This window comes from Mus musculus, chromosome 1, assembly GCF_000001635.26.
Source record: "Mus musculus strain C57BL/6J chromosome 1, GRCm38.p6 C57BL/6J".
NCBI classification, from domain to species: domain Eukaryota; kingdom Metazoa; phylum Chordata; class Mammalia; order Rodentia; family Muridae; genus Mus; species Mus musculus.
The window spans coordinates 38,195,427-38,218,776 of NC_000067.6; the positions used below are offsets into that span (position 1 = coordinate 38,195,427).

Here is a 23,350-nt window from a genome sequence, read left to right on the forward strand (position 1 = left end):
ACTTGAGACCCCAGGGAGTGGGGAGGCCTGGTGGGAGTGTGTGTGTGTGTGTGTGGGGGGGGGGAAGACATCTTCTTGGAGTCAGGGGGAAGGGAGAATGGGACAAGGAACCGTGGGAGGGTGGACTGGGAGGGGGACAACGACTGGACTGTAAAAAAAAGTATTTTTTAAAAAAGAAATTTAACACATATTGTCAGGGTTGTGGCAGTATACTGAGACTGACTTGTTGGTCTGCAGCTGCGGAATTCCCTGAATGCTACTGTCTGTCTGGCAGCAATGGCTCCTTCACCATCCTTGCTCCCATCCAGTCCAAAGCCTGCTGTTCCCTTTGGTGGGTCTCTGCTGTGGCTAAAGGTTTCCTTCCTTAAGAGGGCCCGCTCCTGACACCTCTGCTTTTCTAGTTCATTTCCCGGGGACCCCAGCTCCACTTGGATGCTTTTTCAGTTGGCTTAGAAGAATGCTCCTCCTTCTTTGGCTACAGACTGACTTGGTTCAAACTTGGCCAATTTCCACTGTTACTACTTGCTTGCTTCTGCTTCCAAACAAACCAATTTTAGAGCATGTTTAGATTCACAGTGGAACTGAGCAGAAATTATGGCATTTCTGTGCACTCGTTGCCCCACACATGTACAGCCTCCTTTGTTACCAGCATCCTGAAGTAAAGTGACAAGCCACTGGTGACCCTCTGAAGTCTATGGACTATGTGTAATCTCTTTTCTTTTTCAAAGTCTTAGTTTGACTTTTTTTCCTAACCTTTATTTTTTGTGAATGGGTACTCTGTCTATACACCATGTCTGTATATCATGTGCATGTTGCATACCCCGAGATCTGAGTTACAGACAGTTGTAAGCTGCCGTGTGGCTGCTGGGAATTGAACCCAGGTCTTCTGGAAGAACAACCAGAGCTCTTAACCCCTGAGCCACCTCTCTAGCCTCCAGGGATATTTCTTGATGGGTTAGATCCTGTGAGTTTGGAACACTGTGCCATGACACATATCTGCTGTTAGGGCACTAGAGGGGCAGAGCTGTTGCTCTGATTGGTCATTGCCTTCACATCCCAACACATAATTAGAACTTGCCGGCAGCCATGCATAGACTGACTCCCGAGCTTCAGACCCCAGTGCCGACAGTGTGAGGTGAGTTTAGTTTTCATCGGTTCTCTCTGGTTGCCAGATGTGTCCATACTTCTTACCATTTCTCTTCTCTTTTTTAAAAACTTAATTAAAAAAATTATTTATATGTATGTGAGTACACTATAGTTGTCTTCAGACACACTACAAGAGGGCATCAGATCCCATTACAGATGGTTGTGAGCCACCATGTGGTTGCTTGGATTTGAACTCAGGACCTCTGAAAGAGCAGCCAGTGCTCTTAACCGCCAAGCCATCTCTCCAGCCCCTATTCCTCTTCTCTTAAGGAAGAACATATAAGCTGGTTTTTATCAAGGTTTTTGGAGCTGTAACTCCTCCTCCCTTAGAGTCAATCTGGAAACTTACTCCTTGACCAGTGTTTCTAAAATATGGTTTCTGTTGTGTTACCATCTTGTTCTAAAATCAAACTCTGGGGCCTCTGAAGTCAAATCTTAGTTCAGGCTAGGGATTCATGAGGGACTTTGGGCCACGTCTGCAGGTTCCATCAGTTTTGATGGCCTGCCTCCCTGGTTTGAAGCTCTGTCCTTCCTTTTCACTGCCTGGAATGCTGGGAGTTCCGCTCACTCGCTGAGAGCTCACTGAATCCTATCATGAACCAAAGGTTATTCCCCTTGGAGTCTGGCCACTGTCAGGAGCTATTAGCATAGGCCTTGCTTCTGACTCTTTCCCACCACTACAGAGAACTTGTCTGTGCTATACTCGGTGGCTAATTAATTGCCTTCCAAGTTTACGGGGCTATAGTTACTTCATGTGTGCAGCTTGGCCACGGGTACATTTCAGCGTTGACCTCTTTGGTCTTCCCCAGCCTGCAGTCATCCTTGAATTGCACTGAATTTCTTCTGAGCTTAGGGAAGAGTGTTGCCTTCTGAGAGGGTGCGGCATCATAAACCAATGAGCCGGAGAGTGTCTCCATGGCAACTTGAAATTCTCCACATCATTATCTGCTCTACACTCCAGTATCTAAGTTTGGTCATTTTGTTGCGTGTGTCCTGTTTCGTAGACCTCACCACTAAAAGATTTTCATTTTAAATGCATTTTGTTCCCATGAAAAAAAACTGTCTTGATCATAAGCTATGGCATCTTAGATTTTACAGATTTTCTAAGTTACTCTTAGAGATGGCAGGCGCTGATAGGCTCTAATGTGTGTTCTTCAATCAATGTTGTTTTTATCTGTAGCACATGAATGCATCTTTCAAACCTGATGTGGAGTCCGAGTCATCGACACACAGCAGTGCCTGTGGGTAAGTAACACATTTAATTTTCTGACTGGATCCTGGCAGCTACAACAGTAGCCTGCCATGTTAAAGGGAAACCCGGTGCCATCTATGGACCATTTACAAACACGCTCGTTAGAATCCGCTTTGCATATAATGGAGGGCTCACTATACTAAGCACGGAAAATTGCCTGAAGATTGGCCCATTTTCTCCTCTCAGGTGATTTCTGCTGCTATGCTCTTAAACCAGGCCATTATAAAGCCATTGGGACCAATGGGACGTCACTCAGACTGTCCGGCGTGGCTGTGGACTCACGTTACTCTGAAGATGTTTCTTTTCGCAGCTGTATACAAGTCAGTAGGAAAAATGAAATTGTCCTTACACCTGTCAGAGGTTCAGAATCTAATATACCAAAGGTTCTGAAATAAAACTAATGGTCTCAGTGCAGAATACATTTTTCACCCGACCTGTCTTTAAGTGGGAAAATCTAGAGTCTTTACACTTCTATAATAATACCCTGTGTGTTATTTTTCATAGTGTTTTATGACGGTCATGAACAGGCCAATAAACGTGCAATTAAACACTGCAAATGGAAGAGCATCCAGCGCTCCACAGAAATCGGGACTGGCTAATGGCAGAGCCAGAGCTCAGTCGTGTGCACCTTTGTGCTAATAGGTCAGTGTAACAAAAGCGACTGGTGTGCTTGATCCAAACAGGACGTTTCCTTTTCTTTTCTTCCATCAGCATGATCTGCAGACACATAGTCTTGGCCCTGAGCGGCAGCGGCGTGCAAAGGACCTGACACATCGGAGCACAGGAGCTTTAGAGAGGACTTGGGTTTTTTGTTCTCCTTCCTGGCTGAGGGAGCAGAGAGATGAATGGCCTCCCACAGAGAGGCTGGCACACTGCTTTCTGTAATTCCTACCTCTTTGAAAGGCCGTCCTTCCATAGAGCAAGCCTGTTTTGTGCAAAATGGCAGGGATGAGAGCTCACTGTGTTTGAACAAAACAGGTTCCTGGGCGTGGAGCAATCGGGATGATTTGCTTAGAGAAACTGAAATCTACACCAGACAGAGGAGCAACGATGGCATCAAATAGATTTCTCTTTCTTGCGATACCCCCTGTATCATTTGGCATGCCCTAACTGTGTCCTTGGCTTTCAGGTGCTTGTTCCAAAAGAAGGCCGATGGTGCAAGAGGTTGAATGTTTCCTTTTCACACACAAGCTGTTTGTAGTGCTAGCTTTACAGAGCTGGGTGACAAACTCAGCTTCCTGCACGCCAGGCAAGTGTTCTCCCGCCTGCTCCCTTCCAGTCATCACTGTTGGTGGGGGATGTTAGGAGACTGGGGCTCCCAGGTGTTGCTGTCTGCACACACCCTGTTGAAGCAGCTAGACAGTGTTTAAGCAGTAAAGATCCCTACGCAGCTTTGTTCTTTGATGGATACTGACTGGAATCCTAAGGAGCTTGGAACTTGGTGTCTCCAGAGGGGAAGCACCCTACGCCGCATGCGTTTCTGACACCACTCAGAGTACCTTTCTCAGGCTGTGCTGGCTAAGGCAGGCAAGGTTTGAATCATTTAAGCAACTTTTATTGAGATGGAAAACCATCCATCTCACTGCTGTTCTTCTCTGCGTTGGATGTTTCAGCAATCGATTTTAGCAGGGCCTGAAGGTTTCAGTAAGAGAAGGATGTATCCTTTTCCTTCCATCCGACCTTTCTGTTTTTCCATCCATCAGAATAAAGTAGGGACCCAACCTGAATATGCAATGGAAACAGTTCCCTAAGAACAAAAAGGTGGGGTCCAGCTTTGCTGCAGCAAGGTCTCCCTCAGGACAGCAGTGCTGTGGAAAGGTCCCCAGAGTGCCCTGCCTATGACAATAGGGCCTATGCAGACATTCTACTTGTTTCCTTTGATTAAGTCATGCTGTGGGAGATTCACCCTCTCATATGCAGGAATCTTCCCTTCCTCTATAAAATTAAAATCCTTTTAGCTAGGAGAGTGCGCCATGTAATTACCTTACACATGGTAAGCCCCAGTCCCTTCCTGCCATTCACACTTACCATGCTCACGGCCTTCAGTACTGCGTGTTCCAGGGAGCCCTCATTCAGCTCAGGAGGGATAGCTAGCTCTGCTTCTGCTCCTGGCATCATGGGGACAGATGGGACATTTGGTAGATGGGCTGGGTGCTCTGGTCGTGACCGCCTCTTCCATGGAAATACGGGCAGAGGACAGTACATCCTTCAGAGAGCAGCAGGCAGTGCTGGCCTCCAGCCCCACTGGCTTCTAACACAGCAATACGGCTGGCAGGAGCCGGGCTTCATTCCTAGCCAAGCCTTTCACCATGTAGCTCCATGAATTCAGTATTTCTGGACTGAGGCTTCCCATGCCATATCTCTCTCAATTCTCCCCGGCCAAAGCTCCCTGTCACTAATTACAACACCAAATAATACACAGCTCGCTGCTTTGCACTAATAAGACCAGCATCTAAGCTGCGGGTTGAACCAAGCACCGCCGCTCCTTGATATAAATTCTCGGATCCTGTCTTTTCAAAGAAAAGTCTGTTTTCCACCTTCCTCCTGAGGCTGTGGAGTAGTAATTGTCCCTGCTTTTCATGCTTTTGTGGAATGTCAGGGGAGGAGGGGCTGTCAGACTGCTGCTAGTCTGCGCCTGCAGCTTACCAAGAGCAAGCCGACCTTGATTCAGGTTCTAAAATAAGAGCTAACCCCTTCAGTTCATTTGCATCCTCAGAGCACTAACTGCTGCTTAATTGGTAAGAAACATAGGAAGTGAGGTGTGGAAGGCATGAATCTAAGCGCTCTTTCATGCAAGTTTATGGGAAAAGAAAGAAAGATGGAAAGATCCAGGCCCTCCCCTGGGAAAGGTATTTATAAGTCAGCTATATTTATTCAGCACCCATTCTTGACAGCCTGGTGGCTTCAGTTGTCTGAATTGTATGTTTATTCAACCATTAACAGTATTTATAATACAAAAGGATGAATTTCCTTTTTTAAAAAAAGCTATGTGCAGGGGAGTCGTCCCCCTCTGTGGAGAAGGGGAGAAGGGTGGAGGAGGTCTGGTGAGAGCCAGGACCCAGAGGAGAGGGAGAGGGGAAGATGTGACTGGGTTGCAAAGTAAATAACTAAATCAAGGAATGAAACAAACTAACTAAGCCAGAGTGTGGCACCTGTTACTTTTTGGATCTTTCTAGTTGTTTCCTATCAGCTTCTCAGTGGCTCTGCCCTAATGATCTGGCACCCTCCCTTTCTTCTCCTGGCAGCTTTTCTGTTCATCTCAGGCCCCATTGATGCCCCAGTGAAGATAAGCCAAAGAAAGTGGAAGGGGCTGAGGACCTTCTTGACCAGGAAGCTGCCAGGGCAGAAAATGTCAGGTAAAAGAGGAAGAAAAGGAAGTGAGAGAGGAGGAAAAGGAAGTGAGAGGAGGGAAGGAAAAGAGGAGGAAAAAATCCAATGGGAAAGGGGAGGGCAGGAAGGGTTTATTTGCATCACTCGCCTAGGGATGGTACTGCCCATAGTGGGCTGGGCTCCTACACCAACGGACACTCAAGAGAACGCCCCATAAACATAGCCTCAGGCCATTTCTTATGGAGACAGTTGCTTAACTGAGGTTTCCTCTTCCCAGATGTGTCAAGTTAGAACTAATTATGACAGAAGGGAAGGAAGAACGGGGGATGTGGGAGTACACATGAAGGGGGAAGAAGAGGAAAAGCTGATGGGAACTAAGATAAGGAACTAAGAGGGAAGAGAAGGGGCGGGAAGAGGAGCAGGTGTGACCATAGTCACAGTAGTGGTGGTTGTATTGGTCCACCATGGGCTTCTCTCCTCTGACTCTGGAGAATAACAGAATGAACTCATCAGTATATCCTGGCTGTTGCCTGTACCTGGCACATAGTAGGTGCTTTGTATATAGCAGCTGGGTGTGTAAGACATTTTGCATGTTAGGTGACTTTGGTCTCTCGAGGGACAGCTATTTTCATGGCTTAAAGGGAGAGACAATGTTGGTTCTTGGCCTTTCGAGTTTTTAGACTCTTCCCACAGCTTTCTTAGGCCAGTGGCTGTTTCTGTTGTGTGTTTATTTTTCTAACAGAGATTGCAAATCATTTGGGGGTAAGTGGACACTCCTCTCCATGCAGGGGGGTGTGGAAGAGTGCTTTTCCATTTCATTCTACCATATCCCTAAGAGAACAAACAGTCCCAGCACAGGCAACAGCCAGAGCTACACGGCCTGCCAACAGGCTCAGCCTCTTCACTGGTACAGACAAGGAATATAACGAGAAACATTTCCACTCATAAAAAGTTCTAGAAACTTCACATATTGGGCTGCTCTTTCTGACTCAGCCCTCTATTTTGACCACTGGGGAAGTCATTAAACTTATTTTCTCATACATACTTGTTTTTTCTTCTTATCTTTACTATGCTCCCCATATCATCTACTAGAAATATTTGGTGTTTTGGGCACCCCAGTGCCTAACACTTCTGTTACCAGCTATGAGTCGAAACCACAAATGCTACGATCACCTTAATTATCACTCTAATTGTGTCTGTTTTCAAAAATGACTAAAATTCACAGGGACAATTTCCACACAAAGTCCGAGAGAGACCACCTGACTGCCGTCCCAAGGGCCAATGAGCTCAGCAAAGGGAAAGCGACTAAAGTGGGTGCTGGAGCAGCTGAGGGGACGGGAGGGGAAGGCTGCATGCAGGGAGCTGGCACGCAGTTCCAGTAACCAGATGAGGAAGGGAGACCTCCCTCGCTCCCCAGATTCAGTTACCTTAGCACGTGATTTTTAAATGACACATCTGGCTTCCAACCCTAGAACTCTGTGCCCTGGTTAATGTATAAAAGTCTAATTAATACGTAAAAGATTACTACTCGACTTAGGTCTGACAGAGAAGCAGGCAACACATTCTATACTTGGGTGAGGATGAGGGAGGGCTGTCAAACAGTGAGCAGGGCTGTGATCCCAGCAGGGTGCCTGGGGTTCCCCAGATGTTGCTGCTTGTGTGGCACCCCAAACGAGGGAGGCAGTCATCACTGGTATTATTGATCTTTCTGAGAACGGGCTGGGATATCTTGAGAGCACGTTATAGTCTGACTTTCAGAGGGCTTTTGGCTTATAGTCTGTCACTGCAGTTGAACTGTAAGCCACCGGAGGGCAGGAATCTCCTGCCTGCTGTTTCTGGAGACTTCATTTATCCTGCCACATGTGGACATGCATTGTACTGCATGCTTTTGGGTCAGCTAACAACTGAAGGCAGGATTCAAGCTGAACTCATGAAACTCCACCTTCTGCCTCCTTGACACCTGCTTTCTCCCTGGAACACTAAATTATCTTCAGTCTCCAGAGCATGGCTGGCCAGTCTTCTTACTCACCTTCCACTCCTTTCTCCTTGCGAGCTGGTGCTGGCTATGGGAGATGCATTCAGGTTTTAGCAGTAGAAGTGGACAGATGATGTGGGGTTGGTTGTTCTGTATCAGGCCTGTTTACGCTGTTACAAAGAACCCACATCTTGCCAGAAAACAGCATTCAGGGGTAAATCAACATTATTCTTTGGCCATCCTAAGAAGCACTTTTGGTTCTGTAAATCTGATATCCCTTAATCCATATCCTTAGAAATAAGACTCACCGGGGGCTGGACAGAGAGCTGAGCAGTTAAGAGTATACCCTGCTCTTGCAAAGGGCTTGCGTTTGGTCTCAGAACCCACATTGGGCGAGCGATCCACGAATACCCACACTCATGGACACATACCCAGACAGATACATACATAATTAAAGAAGAAATAGGCCCATCAGTTCAGTTTGCCTCAGTTTCTTGAGGCCTTGGGTGCTAAACCCATTATCCCTGGTGATCCTGTTTACCCAGGGGTGGCCACAAAGTTAGGGCTTCCTTTGAGAAGGACATTTAAGTGACCGTATCGTGCAAGGGCAAATAGCCACATCAAAAATGGGAGGCAGCGATCTTTTTCTACGTCCTTCCCCCTCACCATATTAAAACTTACATGTCATCGAAGATCAGTTTCTGTCTCTTGCAGTCCCTGTGGCCATTGGAACCTGGAGACCATGGCTCCGTCTGGGGCCGTGACTTGCTATGGAGGGTGCCATTTTCAGAACTGTTGTGAGATGCCTTCTAAATAAAAAATGAGACAGAAGCCACTGAGGCATGGCTACTTGGCCGAGAGAGCGACAGATACCTTTTAACCCAGAGAATATCACTCTGCTCTGTACTAGACATGATGGTGATTTTGTTTCAATAAAGAAAAAGTAACAGGTTGTGTATTTTTTTATCCAAAATACTGGGGACCACAAGTGATTTTTTTTGGGAGGTAGAACCCAAGTCTAAGTATGAAACTCGTCTGTTTTTCTCCCCACGCATGTAGTGATTAGATATACATTAAAACAATTGTATGCTGTATGTTTTAAAACAGTTTTGTGAATCTATCCTAGGAGGAAGTCAGGTGTGGAATGACCCGATTGCAGAATTAGAATTATGTTGGTGTTCAGCAAGTTTCAGATCTTGGAACCCTGTGGCTTAGGGATGCTCAGCCTGTGCATGTCTAGGGATCAAGCTGAGGACTTCTGCACCGTTGTCAATTCTGTTCTCACGGTAATATAAAAAAGGGTGTCTTATGCTCCTTCCATGGATGGGAGAAAAGACTGGGTGGGTTAGGCAACTTTCTCAAGTTCAAATAGTAACCATGGGTGGAGGACCTGGGCTTGTATTTTTCCCAATTTAGATACATAACAGAATCATATGGAAGCCTGCTAAAACAGATCGCTGACTTAGCTTCTCCTTTAGTAGATCTAGGGTAGGGTTTAAGGATTCTCTCTCTCTCCCCCCCCCTCTCTCTGTGTTTCCCTGTCTGTGTCTCTCTGTCTGTCTCTGTCTCTGTCTCTCTCCAGATAAGGTCTTAATATATAAATCTGGGCTGATTTTGAACTACCTCAGCCTGCTGAATGCTAGGATCACAGGTGTGTGCTGCTGCCACAGTCCCCGTGAGAATCTGGATTTCTAGGCTAGGGACAGAGTGGCGGGCTCAGTTTCACTGGGTTTATTTAGAAAGAAAGGGCCTTGACAAACCGTGAGGTCCCCAGCAATCGTCTGCAGCTGACTCTCAGCCTTTGGCTCTTTGTTGGAAGACGCTGAAGTCAACAACCCGTTGCCGTGAGGTCGGCTGGAAGAAGTCAGGTCCTCGCTGGCGTATTTGTGTTTACATGTGTCTGAGAGTGGCGAAGTGGGCGACCGGAGCATCTTTTCATTTTTGTTTATTGGTATTGCCAAGCTGAAAAGAGAAACAGCAACGGAGCGTCCCAGTCTGCACAGGGAAGAGAGGCCGTGCTTCTTGTACTGCCCAGCCTCTCACTTAACATCTGTTGGCAGGAAGAAGTTTCTTGGGAATTACTTTGGAGAAGTGACTTTATGGCACCAGGATCACAGTAAACAATAAACAGAGCTCATGCTTGGTTTCTTTACTTTATCGGGACGCCCAGTAATCTGGAGCTCCTGCCAATGAAGGACTGAGAAGAGTAACATGTTCACACTCCCAGTGCTCCATCAAGGGGTCTACAAATACTGAATAAGTGAGCTGTTCCTCACGAGCCTGAGTAGCTGGGAAAAGCCAAGCAACAGTCAACAGCAGTAAGCTGTACTCAGTTTCTTAGAGGATCCCCGCCGGCCAGCGACTGAGTCTGTAGGATACAGTCACAGAACATCAGGGTGACTCCAAGGCCTGAAGCCACCTTCCAACCACTGAGTGTCTGAATTCACCAGGCACCGATCAGAATAAACACACAACAAAGCAACTGGTACCTGAAACCACAATTTCTGATCCTCAGCTCTTACTTTTTACCTTAAAGACGATTGTCTAGTCTTAAACAGAATTTCTCCAAATCAACCATCAGAGAAGACAGACAGACTGACACTAAAGTCTTACCGTGCCTACGATGATGCTTCCTGCTGGGGAGCTATGTGTTTTGCATTAGGAAGAAGAATTGTTTGTGAAGGATGTGGTATCCCGAAAGAGTCAATCACTGCTAACCAAAGATGCCCATAGAGTCACCTAATACAATTTACACAACAGAACAGTAAAACCAATGAAGGTTTAGCCGGTGACTCCTGGGGTTACGATGAGTTAATTGTATGTGTTGGTTATCAGAGCAAACAAGCCATTAAGTCACTTCAAAAGCAATTTCCTTAGCTAGTAGTCACAGTGGGGACCTTAAGCACTATCCTCTAAATTAAACAGCAAAGTTCTTTAACATCATGCAAATAGATGCGTGTGGAGACAGAATTTCTGGTTCTAAAAAGTTCTCAGTCTATAACATGTTATAGACAACTGTTCTGGGTGAGTCTCAAGTAGTGTCTGCTGAAGGGAAGGATGCTGATGTTAAGGATAGAGGTTGGAAGGCCTGAAAGCCACCGTTTCTTGACATGGGAGTGCAAAACCCTGCTTCTAAGCATCTATAATTTTACATTCTTTAATGTGTCATGAAGAACAGACTATGACATTAGGTATCATCATGGGTATATCTGATTGTTCCCTCTCCGTCTTTGCGAGTTTACACAGAGGATCTAAGAAGCATCCTCTGGAGAGCTCCCTGGGTGATCAGCTCTCCTCTCCTGAGGTGGTGAAACTTGGCGGACCTGTGAGAGAAGCACAATCCCCAGAGCTTCAGGGACCACCTTTCCCAGCGAGACCACTACCTGTTTGCTCACATTGTTTCCCTACTTAGTTTGCTCACACTGTATTGCTAGGTGTTCCCACTCACAATTGTGTTGCTACTTAGTGTCAGCAAAGCAATCAGATACAGAGGCTCTGCCAGACAGTGTGAGGGCAAGAATTTTAAACTCCAGGTCCACAACTTTGGATGGCAGAGAGGGTTCCATGTCACCATCCCTCTCAAACATCTCAGCTCTCTTTGGAACATCTCCTTTAGTTCCAAGCAAGGGCAAGGATAGGAAGAACAGTTAAGCTGGAGTCAACCTTAGCAACACCCGCACTTGTGCCTCAGCAGAAACCACTGTGCTTTCTTGAAATACCACAGTTGTTGCAGACACCTTGAAATATCATTGGTGCTCATAGCTATGCAGTGGTTATAACAGTCACTAGATAGGAAGGTTATTTAATGCACTCACAAATGCACATAAAACATATTGCACATTAAAGAGAACCATTTCGGGGGGCAGGGTCCCTCCATTCCCATTGCCCTAGTCCTTCAGAATGCACAGAGGACTGTGGGAGCACTGAGGATCTGCTTCCTCCTGTGCAGGGCTTCAGCCTCCTCAAGGTGATCCCCACAGCACCGTGGCCTGTGCGCCTCTGCTCACCAATCTCATCTTTGACTCTCAGCGCTGCTCTACATCTTCCCCAACCTTTCAGTTTACATTTTTATGTGCTGTGCAGAACCATTAATCTCCTCTTTAAAGCCCTCTATGTATAGTCAGGGAGAGCGAGAGGTGTCTCAGCAGAGGAACAGCGGGGTCTGGGCTGAGGTGCTTCTAAATGGAAAAGCCTCTATGACAGAAGCTAAGCTACTTGCTTTAATGAATACCTGGGACCTTGCCTTGCTGGAGGACCATTTATCACAGAGGGAGGTGGTGTGTGGGGGCCTGTGCTGTTCCTCTAGAGGAATCACTGGGTGGCGGTTTGACCTTGGAAGCACACGTCCTTTTTAAGTCTACAATTTGTCTACGCCCAACAGCTTAGGTCCATCACCTGCAGACTCAAAGTGTGGATTTCCCATGTCCTTGGGGTTTTATGGTTTTATGTGCTTAGCAGCTACTATTAAAATACTAGCTTGTAACATTTGGTTATCACATTGGGGGGGGGGGATCATCTCTGGGGAGTACAGAGCTCAGAGCTGTGCTGCCTGGCTGCTGGTCTCTGGTTACACGGAAGGACCTGCCATAGCTGTCAGAAGCAGAGCCAGAGGCTCGCACTTGGACCTAAGTATTAGTTTTGGATAATCTGAGGGACCAAGGCCATAGACTCAGAGTAGAGCAATCAAAAGGCCCCTCAGTCTCCTCCACACAGCGGTGACTTTCAGACTCAGCAGCCTGCCTCAGCTCAGCCCTACCCTCCTGGGAACAGGCTTACCTGTTGACGTTCACATTGCAGTGATTGCCGGACAAGGTGTTATTAGTGGAGGCGGCGAGGCGTGAGGCACTCTCCTTCCTTCCCTGGACCTTCTTTATCTCCCTGTAGTCATCTTCGTTGTCGCACTGGATGATAATAAGCAGAAGCCATTCAGCTTTGGGTTTATACGTGACTTAGTGAAGGGAAAGATATCATGTTGTGATCAAAATATGCGTGATGAAGGCTGCTTCGTGTTCAGCATTGCAGACCAGATCTGGTCTGAATTAGCTTGTGGCGTCACTATCCCGTATCCCTTACTGGTATGAGAATAAGGTATACGCGGTGTGCTCTGCACAAGCTTGTTGGAGTAACCAGGGTGAGAAACCCCAGCTCTCCCTCTTTAAAGCCATGTGTGCCTTTGGTGAACGGCAAGCAGTGGCTGTTGCCTGGTGTGCTTTACTCCCGGCCCCGAACACTTTAAAGTTCCTTTTGGTAAAATAGAACCTTTTTTGGGTTCTTGCTGCACAAATGTGTTTGACTCTGCAGTGTCAGGGAACAATAGAAATCCACTCCCCAAAGTGCTACTCCTGGAGAGACAAGAGCTTAATCTAGGGTGGCATCCCCAGGGCTGTACGGGGGTGTTTGCCAGGAGAAAACCCAAGCATACATGCCAGAGAGAACTTGACTCTTTTTAGTTAGGACTGTGTCATGCAGCCTCTGCCATAGAGAACTTCAAAGCTCACGTTGTTACAATGGCCCCATGAGGAGTCCAAAGCCAACTTTAAGTCCTGGGCTGTCAGTTATGAAGCATCAGTAGGGGGGGACCCAGCTGTGCCAGTCTGTGTAGGGTTAGTCATCTGCCCTCTCCAGCCCGCCCATGGAAAATGGGTGGCATAGGGGACTGTGATGTTCTCTACTGAAGGCTAGTTCCCTTATTCTTGGCAGACAGGGAGTTGACACATTTGGTCCTGCAAGGTAAAAGGCACTTGTGGCCAAGCCTGATGACCTGAGTTCAATTCCTGGGACCCATGTTGCGGAAATAAACAACTAACTCTCACAAATTCGTCTTATGACCCAGGTGTGTGTGTGTGTGTGTGAAAGCCTTTGCGTACGTATTAAGAACACAGGAAGAAGCTAACCCTTTCTTTGGTGGTCCTTCTTTTCCAAGGTTTTCAAGTTCTACTTTATAGGGATAAGCTTTTTAATGTTACTATGTGAAGAAAGACATCTTGTGTCTGAATCATAAATTCTCTTGGTGATAATAAAGATGACTGTAACCAGGAGAGACGATGCCTTTGACATATACCCTTCCAAAATGAGGAATGCCTTCATTTTGGCCAGGAGGATTGTCGTCTGATAAACATTACTTCCAAGTCACCTTATTTAACCAGTCTCCCCTTCCCCCTGCGTTCTGCCTGGATCTGAACACTCAATCTTGTCCGAATAATCATTTCTTCAGGCCGGGACAGGGCTTAAGTATTCACAGCTACCAGGTGTGATGGTACTTCCTTATTGCGTGTGTGTAACAACTACTTATGCAGTTATTGGAGGACACGCAACTGCAGACACCCACAGTCCAGACCAGCAGCTTATTATCTGGGATCTACCCCTCCCCCTCCAGTGCAAAGCGACACAGAGAACGACTGCTCCTCCCAACTCTAGGCCTACCTTGCGTTTCCTCTTGGATTTTGGCAAAGTCTTTTCAGCAGGAGCGTCTAATGCATGACTGGCTGGGGCACTATCAGTGTCCTTGGCCGAAGGAGCACTCAAAACCCCAGGCTCCTGGGACAGGTGTTCTGGGATCCTGGACAGGAGGGTCAGGTCAATTTTGACCCAGAGAGACCTGACCTCATCGCTGTCCTTTAGCGGAGATAGTAGTTCATTCCTGCCAAAGGGGACCAGCGTGTAGAACTGTTCCTCTAGCTCCTTGGCAATGTCACTGGTGGTCCTGGCGTTGATGGAGCCCACAGAAGCCCGGGAGGTGCTGCTGTTGCTGTTGCTGTTGTTGTTGCTGCTGGCGGCCTCCTTCAGCCGCTGCTCGCTCCCAGTGGTGGTCGGAGCCTTGGACAGGACGTACTCCTCTTGCTCTGACTCCAGGTCTGAGTCCGAGGAGGAAGAGGAAGACGAAGATTCTGTTTCAATAAACTCCTTGGATTTGGGGACGATTCTGCTCAGCCCCCTCGTGCGCCGCTTCTCACAGGTCACGGAGGAGCGCAGCTCCTTGCGGTGGCCTGTCCTGTTGTTACCGCAGGGTCTGGTTTTGGGGGGCTCTAGGGGTCCCACCACGCTCGCCCCCAGCGTGTCTGGGGCCACTGGCTCCTCAGGCCGGTGGCAGTTGGCACCGTCCCCGGCTGAGGTCCTCTCGGTGCGCCGGGTGGGCTTCTTGCCTGCTGACCTGCGGGTGGGCGCAGGCGCGCTCTCCGTGGGTGCGCTGGGCACCGCGGGCGGGAGGGCAGCTGCGGTCACAGCCACAGCAGCGGGTGGGGACTTCTGCTTTACACTTTTGCTGCCAGGGGCCTTGTTTGCGGTCCTCGGCCTCTGCTCCTCCTTGCAGGTGGTCTTGAGCTCCTTGTCCCTCAGGCTGGCTTGGCAGATCTCAGGAAGTTTCCCGCAGTCTTGCCCTTCATCTTTCACCGGCGGCGTGTAGTATTGATTCCTTTCCGGGCCGTGGCTTTCATTTTGGATCAGAATTGGCGGCTTGTGAGGATTAACTTTGTTTAGCCATTTATCCAGCTGCCACTTGTTAGAGGACGCAGGTTCGGCCTGAAAACAGAAAACCCGGGACAAACAACACAGCTTTTATAACAGGCTCACTTGAAAGGGGCCCTGGCTGTTTTGATCTTGACATTCTCTGCTAAGCAAAAGAAAATTGAATGGGCTGGCAACAAACAAAATGGAAACGCAGGTATGTGGGGCAGCGCTCTGCTGGTACAGAGGATGCCCAGCTGGCCCCTGGCTTTTCTGTATCCGTGAAGCAGTTTCAAGTCCACTTAATAAAACAACAGGAAAGCAATGAACCTCCCCAGCTCACCCCTAGAACTTCTAAGTGTTAAACAGTTAGTTATGTGTATGCAGATATATCAATCCATGTATATTTACACACATACGCCCAAATTTGAGATTAAATCTGAGATTCTATGAATTTAACTGGAAGGTCCTGAATATTAAAATATTTTCTCTCTCTCTCTTTCTCTCTCTCTCTCTCTCTCTCCTTCTTTCCTTCCTTCCTTCCTTCTTTTTTTTACTTGTTATCTTTGGGAAAATCATTGAACCCAGAACTCAGGCCCCCTCCCCCATTAGCGTATAATTTATGCAGAAAAGCAGGTAAGCCACAGGTATTAAACCACAAAAGCAGTGACATTGAAGATGATGCCCAGTGTGCCCTGTAAGCCCTGACAGCCTGAGTTCGCCCCCAGCCTGCTTCTGCCAGCTCTGCCATGCTCTGCTAGGAATGTCTGGACACAGGAGACTCAGAAACCATTCCTGGGGACAGTTTTCTAACTTAGAGCAAATTGTGGGTGTCACAGTTTTAAAATTCCGACCTATGGACCAGCTCACACAGAGGGTGCACGGAATTCTCTGGAACAGAATAGGAAAGGCTGGGTTGGCACCCCTCCCCCAAGAGGTCTACAGTTTTGAGCTGAGTCTGTAAGGATTTGTGTTCCAAACAGGTTAAAAATGAAGATTCCACAGAGAATGTTGGTTTCTAATAAAAGCTCACTTTGTAATGCAATAAAATAAACAGAAATGGTGCCTTTTGAGAAGCATGGAACTTCAGTGACAGATTTCTAATCTGTGATTGAGAATGACAAGGGTCAAACATTTGAAGAATCACAGTCATTTCCTTAATGTTTCTGTATGGTCTCTTCTCTCTGAATCCATGGCATTCACCACTCCAGGGACCAGATGCTAGCCTAGAATAGAGGCTCTCAGCCTTCCTAATGCTGGCATCCTTTAACGCAGTTCCTCACGCTGGGGTGACCCCCAACCATAAAATTATTTTCATTGCTACTTCATAACTGCAATTTGCTACTGTTATGATGGCCTTAGGTGACCCCTGGGAAGGGGTCGTTTCATCCCCAAAGGGGTCATGAGCCACAGGCTGAGAACTACTGGCCTAGAACAAGCTTGTCTGTCTGAGTCAGGACTGTCACCTACCTATCTACCTATCTTATTCATCATTTATCTATTTACCGATTATCTATCTATCTATCATCAATCAACCTATTTACCCACCTATCTACCTACCCTACTCATCATTTGCTGTCTGTCTATTCACCTATCACTCACCTGTCACCAATCTGTCAATCAGTTATCATTGAATGGTGTCCCAGGCCTTACACATACCAGGCAAACAACACTCCGATCTCTACCTCCAGCCTCTTAGCTATGTTTCAAATTTTCCAGTCAAAAGCTTAGAGGCAGAATCAGTCAGGTTCTTCTCTGTGAGACTATACATTTCTATTATAACCTCTTTCATATCAAGATTTATTTTTCATAATGAGGTGCATATGGACAGCAGAGCTGGGTCTCTGGCTGTTGTTACAGATCTAAGTGGACAAGGGGAGAGTTGTGTCTGAGACACGAGGATACTAGACAGGCCCACAGAGGTGAGGGTGCAAGGTTCAGGCTGGTGGGAAGCCTCTGATAACATCAGGGGATGGAGCGAGCATGTCACCAACCACAGCTGTGGTTGGGAGCAGCGACCGACACCCCACTGCTCATTCTTAGCAGATGAGATCAGCCTGGTCTCCCTTATTCTGAATGCTCGGGGCCAGGAACTCTTTGGGTTTTGTGTTATTTTTGGATTTTGGAATATTTGTATATAATTATGAGATCATTTAGAGATGGAACCCAAGTCTAAGTGTAGAAGTCATTAAACTTCATACATACCTGATTGTGCATGTGTGCGTGTGAGTGTGTGTGTTTGTATGTGTGTGTTCATGCGTGTACATGCCTAAGCGTGTTTGCGTACACACCACAGCATGCACGTGGAAGTCAGAAACCACCTCCGGTGTCAGTAATCATCTTGTTTGACACAGGCTCTCTGGTGTCGTCTCTGCTGCCCATGGCTAGCTGGCTTGCCAGCTTGCCAGCTTTCCCCCACGGATTTTCCTGTGTCTGCTTCTCATCTCTCTGCAGAAAGCCTAGGGTTGCAGACGTGAGTTACAACCAAGCCTGGCTTTCTGTGGTTCTGGGTCTCAGCTCCTCACCCTCATGCAGCAAACACTTCACTTGCAGAACTATCCCTGCCCCTTGGTGGTCATTTTGTGCAGTTTTAATGTGGACATACAACCGAGTGTTCTGCTGTGGAGTTTTCCACCAGTGGCCTCATGGCAGCACTTAGTAGGTTGCAGATTTTAGAGCATCTGGATTCGGGTACTCAAGCTAATACCTGAGTGTTAACTCCGAGTTTTACATGTGATTTTTATTTTATTTTATTTTATTTTATTTTAGTGGCTTCTCAAGAGAAAGGGAAGCAGAGCAGCCTGTAGAGATGTCTGCCTGCTTTAGGCTGCAGTGGCAGCAAATGGGACAATAGGAACAGAACAGCTTCTTGCCAAGGGGAACTTGCTGCTGTGTTTGGCTCCCCAGGCCCCACCTCCTCAGGCTCTCAGCTCTTGTGTGAGGCAAACACAGCTGCATATGGGAAGAGTCACGATGGAACTTCAGAGTGGGACCACTGATAGTGAATTGTAGAATTTCATGGGCCCATTGCCAGACGTACTCTGGGGTCATTTTTTTTTCCCCTTGTACTTCAGAGCTGAATGAATCAGTGTGAAGTATCATTTTCAACACAGCACTAAATCACATTCTCTTCCTCAAGGGTCTCCAATAACCTCCTATTGCCTCTTAGACAAAACCCGAATTCCCAGTCTGGCATTCAAGAGCCATCATCCTGGGATCATTTATCATTGCTAGAGCATCTACGCATGCCTCCCGCTTTGCATACATCATCCAATTTAATCTTTGCAGATAAGAAATGCTACCTGTAACTTGTGGATGAGGCTTAGAGGTGCTCTGTGAGATGCCAAGGCTGCCTGGTTCCTAGTAACTTCATGCTTGCCTACCAGGTGTACAGAACAGGTTCTCCACACAAGCTGCCTCCCCTCCTCCAGCACTCTCTGAGTAGCCTTATGTAAGGGATTCCAACCTTTTAAGAAATGTCAATCCTGAACCCCAAATGAGAGAGAGTTTTAGACAGAATTCTTGGAGAAAACATGACTCCCGCGAAACATGTCTGTTGGCCTCTACCTCACCAAGCAGCATAGTCTTTCTGGTGTTTGTTCCTGGGTTTGTGATTTGTAGCTTCAACATCGTGTACACTGCTTTCAGGCTAGGACCTGATCCTTTTTATGCCTTGCAACAGTTATGCCAGGCCTGGGAGCTTGTGGCGACGCCTCTGCTCTCAGAAGAACTGCATATACCTCTGTTCCTCAAAGATGAGAGAGGCGCGCTGTAGCTGAAGCTCACATGGTGGGTGGAGGGGAGGTCATTCTGGCCATGGAATCTCAAACAACAGGTCATCAGGGGAAGACAAAGCCGAGACTTCAAATCCTATCCCACAACCGTGTGCTGAGGCACTACTGAGGTTTCTGCCTGGGGTTTGTGTCTGTCTCCTGGGGGTTCACTGCCTTGCATGCACAGCTACAGCTCTCTTCCCTGGTTGGTCTTCTGCATGATTCATATACAAGGTCTCCAAGCACACCCCCACCTTGTCTACTTCTTTGCAGCACACACCACCATGTGCCCCTGAGAAATGTGATTAACAAGAGGCTGTGCATCCATCGGCATGAGGAACACACTCCATGCTTCCTCTGCTGGTTGTAAAGAAGAATCTATAGTGTTCTTTACTAACACATACTTTCTGTTCAAGTCTTCCTTGAAGATCTGCATTGGTCAGATCCACTACGGAAGAGCCGCAAGGGAAAAAAAAAGGTTTAGTGCAATATCTAGGTCGGGGGCTATCCAATATAAAGACACAGACTTAACCTGCTTTATCCAAGAATTCATATGATGTGACCAGAGTCTTTCTATAAGGACTCTGGCAACAGAAACCCTGTGTGCTCTCAGCGTGGCAAAGGCATGAAAAATCAGCTTCCAGCCCCGAGAAGCACTAGTGTGAATGAGCCTATGTCCAATGCCAGGAAAGTCCCTGAGAGAAAAACCAACTGAAAAAAATCAGTCCAGCATAGGCCAGCCCAGAGGCGATTCACAGGGAGCCATGTGCATGCTGACAAGACTGTCCTGTGCAGGCTCGGCAACCTGCCCTGGGGCATGCTTCAGGGATTCATAAACCATGAAGTGGCTTTCAGCAACCATGTACATAAAGACCAGTTCTTAGGTATAGCAGGGTTTTCCCTGTCCAATTAATTTAATTATTTATACAACGAGAAGCCTGTGATTAGACAGGGAAAAGGGAGGTGAAGAGTTGCAGAGACAGAGACGGAGATGGAGGAGACAGGCAGGGGAGAAGGGAGCAAGATGGAGGACAGATTCACCATGGCTTTAAATAGCCACAGGTAGATATACTATCATATAGGGATAGAATAATTGGGGTAACTTGTCTAATCTAGGTAGGAGCTTGTATCATTATCAATTGGCTCTGAAATTATTAGAATAATTGGGGTAACTTGTCTAATCTAGGTAGGCAGCTTGTATCATTATCAATTGGCTCTGAAATTACTGTGTGGGCATCTTGTAAATTGAGATTTTATTGTTATATAAATCTGAATGGTTAATTATAAACTTCAAGAGTTTTGATTTTACCTGTTGCTGGTTATGGTGATATCTAACCTCCAGGCGGGCAGTTATTGAATGGGGCTCATGTGGAAATGACTTGCCAAGGGAACTTAGCTGTAGCAATGTGGCCCGCCAGCGCTCAATGTAGCTCAGAAACTTGTTGGACCTTAGGGGCCTCAGTGGGGCCCACAGGGTTTTCTAAGCACTGCCACACTGGAAGAAGACTTGTACATCAGCATCAGAACATGAATGCATCTGCATCTGCTTCCTCTACTCCTGTGAAAGGGTGGTCTGGAAAAGAAGTGAGGGCCAAGGCTGTTTGCTTTGAGGCAGTGTAAGTGGGTCTGAGGAGTGGACCAGGCAGTGTGGCTATCCAGAGCTGGTCTATCATGAGAGGCTTGTAATACAGGGCTCCATGCCGACAGGCAGACTGGGCCAGCCACCTTTTAAGGAAGCAGGGTCTTACTGCTACTTAGCACTGTGATGTTCATCTACCTACAAACTCTTCCTTCATATAGGCCATGTGTCTACGTTAACCTTGGGGAAAGGGCTCAAAAAAATCCAACTCTTATTCCAACAAATACATGCCCCTTGCCAGCAGAAAGGGACACTGAGTAGTGTGCTTAATGCATTACTCGGTGTCTGCCTTCTCTCTATACAGAGTCAGAAGGAAGTGGAGACCTCACATGCTCTCTAAGAACTTAAAAACTTCAGAGGTCCCCCTCTTTAGCCAGGGACCCCTGAGACTTTCAGAAAGAAACGGCAGGAGGCTCTATCCATCATCCAGAATTCCAGGCTTGATGCTGTTAGAGTGTCCTGCTGTTCTCAAGCAAAACTCTAGGAAACCCAGGAGCCCCAGGAGTCAAATTTCAATGTGAAACCAAGAATTGTCACCTGTGATTTTAACCAGCAAAGTCACAAAGATTTGGAACCTGGATAGGAGGCACTTCATGGACCCCATGCCCTTCAGTTCACCCTCAGCCCGGGCTCCTGCACTGGCCTGGGACCCAGTACCATCTTCATCTACTCTACTCTCCCTCCTTCTCTCCTTTCCCCCTTCTGGCAATGGGGATTGAACCCAGGGCTTTGTGCATGTCAGGCAAGTACTCTAGCAATGGTCCTAACTCCAGCTTTGTCATTTCTTAAATTCTATATTCTGAACTCTCTCAAAAAAATTATAGCACAAGGTGGACACTAATAAAGTTCACTTACCTCATGGATTTTGTTCTCTTTAATTCCTATATTTTTTCCATCTCAAATAACCCCCATGGGGATGTTAGCTCTGGGCAGACGGGACACTTTCTGTTAGGTAACTGCTACATTCCCAGGCCAACACCGAGTACTGTGACTGCTGGTCAACTAATGTTTATTAAGTGGCTACAGAATGTATAAACGAATAATGAGGGAGGGATCGTGGCTTAGTTTCTGGGAAGAGCCAGGTTAAAATGAATCGGTTAGTGCTGCTGAGGCCTTTGCTCTTATGTGTATGGAGAGAGGCAGACACAGCCGCAAGGAGAGCTGGGCAGACAGGAGAGGACTTTGTGGGGAGGAGAGAAAACACTGGGTAGAAGGCTCATTTTAGGATGAATGGAAAGCTTTGCCTTGAAGCAGAGAGGTGCTGACGAGGAAGGGAGGGTGTGGGGACATAAAACAAAAGCTGGCAGGGGTGTGAGGAACCCTCTGTGAGCCTGGAACCAAGACGTAACTATTTCCATGTGTGGCACCTGGATGATGCCCGGTGTGGACGCTCTACACAGTGCTCTGTTCTCACTGCTGGACTTTTCAGGAGTAGGTCTGCACCTTTAGGAATTTGGCCCTTTGGATGTGTGCAAAGCCTTTCACCCCACAACCTACAGGGATGTCAACTGTTTTTATATTCTCAGTTGGGGGGGCGGGCTGGTTTTATTCACTATGTAGAAATCAAAGCCCGCCCTTTCAGCTCCACAGGTCTAAGGACCGGGGTCTCCGCCCTCACCCAAGAACCTCTGGGCTCTGAATTATCATTTATATCCCCCTTTCCACTAAAAGTAGAAGCAGCAATGTTTTTATTGGTACCTTATAATGTTTTTATATGAGGCACCTAAAGCTTCCCTTTTAGATACCGATCACAGCTGTAAAAGGTTTCATTATTATTTGTAGGTGGTTGCTAATTTCCCCCATTATATTTTCATAAAGAAAATACACAATAAAGGGGGTTTTATTAATATTTATAGCCCCTGTTCTTTTGATCCGTGACAAACTGCAGAAAGGTAATATTCTAAGCATACCCGACGCGTAAAACTCTTTGGCCTGTGATTTACGGGTGGTCACACTTCCCAGGCGACAAACTTCTCTGCCTGGTTATTGCCTGGGATGACCCTGAGGGGGAGAGACCCCAGCCATAGGTTATTTCCTGTCAGTGATGTTTATAGCATGTGTGGAAATTTCTGGAAGCCGAACAACTATTTTTTTAGACAGTAAAAGCTGATGCTTTGCATGCGAAAGGAGGCAGTGTCATCCTGAGACAGGGAGGAGCGGAGCTGAGACCCTAAGGCCAGCAGCTTGTCCAGGCTGGGGACAGCAGGAGGGTGGGTAGGCAGGCAGGATGAAAGCCAGGGCTGGGGACTCAGGCCTCGAGTCTGCAGCCGCTGCCTACCTCGGGGCTGGAGCAGTGCGGAGGCTTGCTGCCCTCGCTCTCGCTGGAGCTGGAGCTGCTCTCCGTCTCGGAGTCGGAGCCGGAAGTGCTCTCTGAGTCGCTGGAGGAGCTGCTGCCGCCGCTGCTGCTGCTGCTGCCGCCGCCCTTGCTGGATGGCGCCGAACCTCTACAGTTGGTCTGCTGAACCACGGAGCTGCCAGTCCACCAGGCCCCCCAAGAAGGAAAGGGAAAGAAAGCCAAATGAGCAAACAGGAAACACCAGCAGGCTGCCATCCTGGCAAAGGAAAGGGGAGGCACAGACTGCACACATCTGTCAAACAGGACCTGGACTCAGGACAACCATCCAAACCATCAAGGCCCAGAGCAGCCAAAATCAGACAAAATTAGACCCAGAAATAAAACTGAGAGCGAACAGTGCCCACTCGCTATTGGGCACTGGTTTGATGCGTGGCTACTTAGAGGGAGGTGGTGTGGTACTCTCGGCTTATTTCAAGGTTGCGCTGTTCGTTCTGAG

The 23,350-nt window shown here is 47.4% G+C and overlaps 1 protein-coding gene across 7 annotated transcripts in view; it reads right to left on the reverse strand.

Moving 5' to 3' along the window:
* Aff3 (AF4/FMR2 family, member 3) overlaps window positions 1–23,350 on the reverse strand; it is a 454,786-nt gene that overhangs the window by 20,034 nt on the left and 411,402 nt on the right. For all 7 annotated transcript variants that reach the window (XM_030251556.1, XM_006495737.4, XM_011238447.3 and 4 more), the window contains 5 exons: window positions 22,837–23,029; window positions 14,127–15,221; window positions 12,480–12,604; window positions 9,464–9,665; window positions 8,385–8,512 (listed from right to left, as the gene is read on the reverse strand). In XM_030251556.1, the coding sequence (XP_030107416.1) occupies window positions 8,385–8,512; window positions 9,464–9,665; window positions 12,480–12,604; window positions 14,127–15,221; window positions 22,837–23,029 (1,743 nt within the window). The remainder of the gene's footprint in view (window positions 1–8,384; window positions 8,513–9,463; window positions 9,666–12,479; window positions 12,605–14,126; window positions 15,222–22,836; window positions 23,030–23,350) is intronic.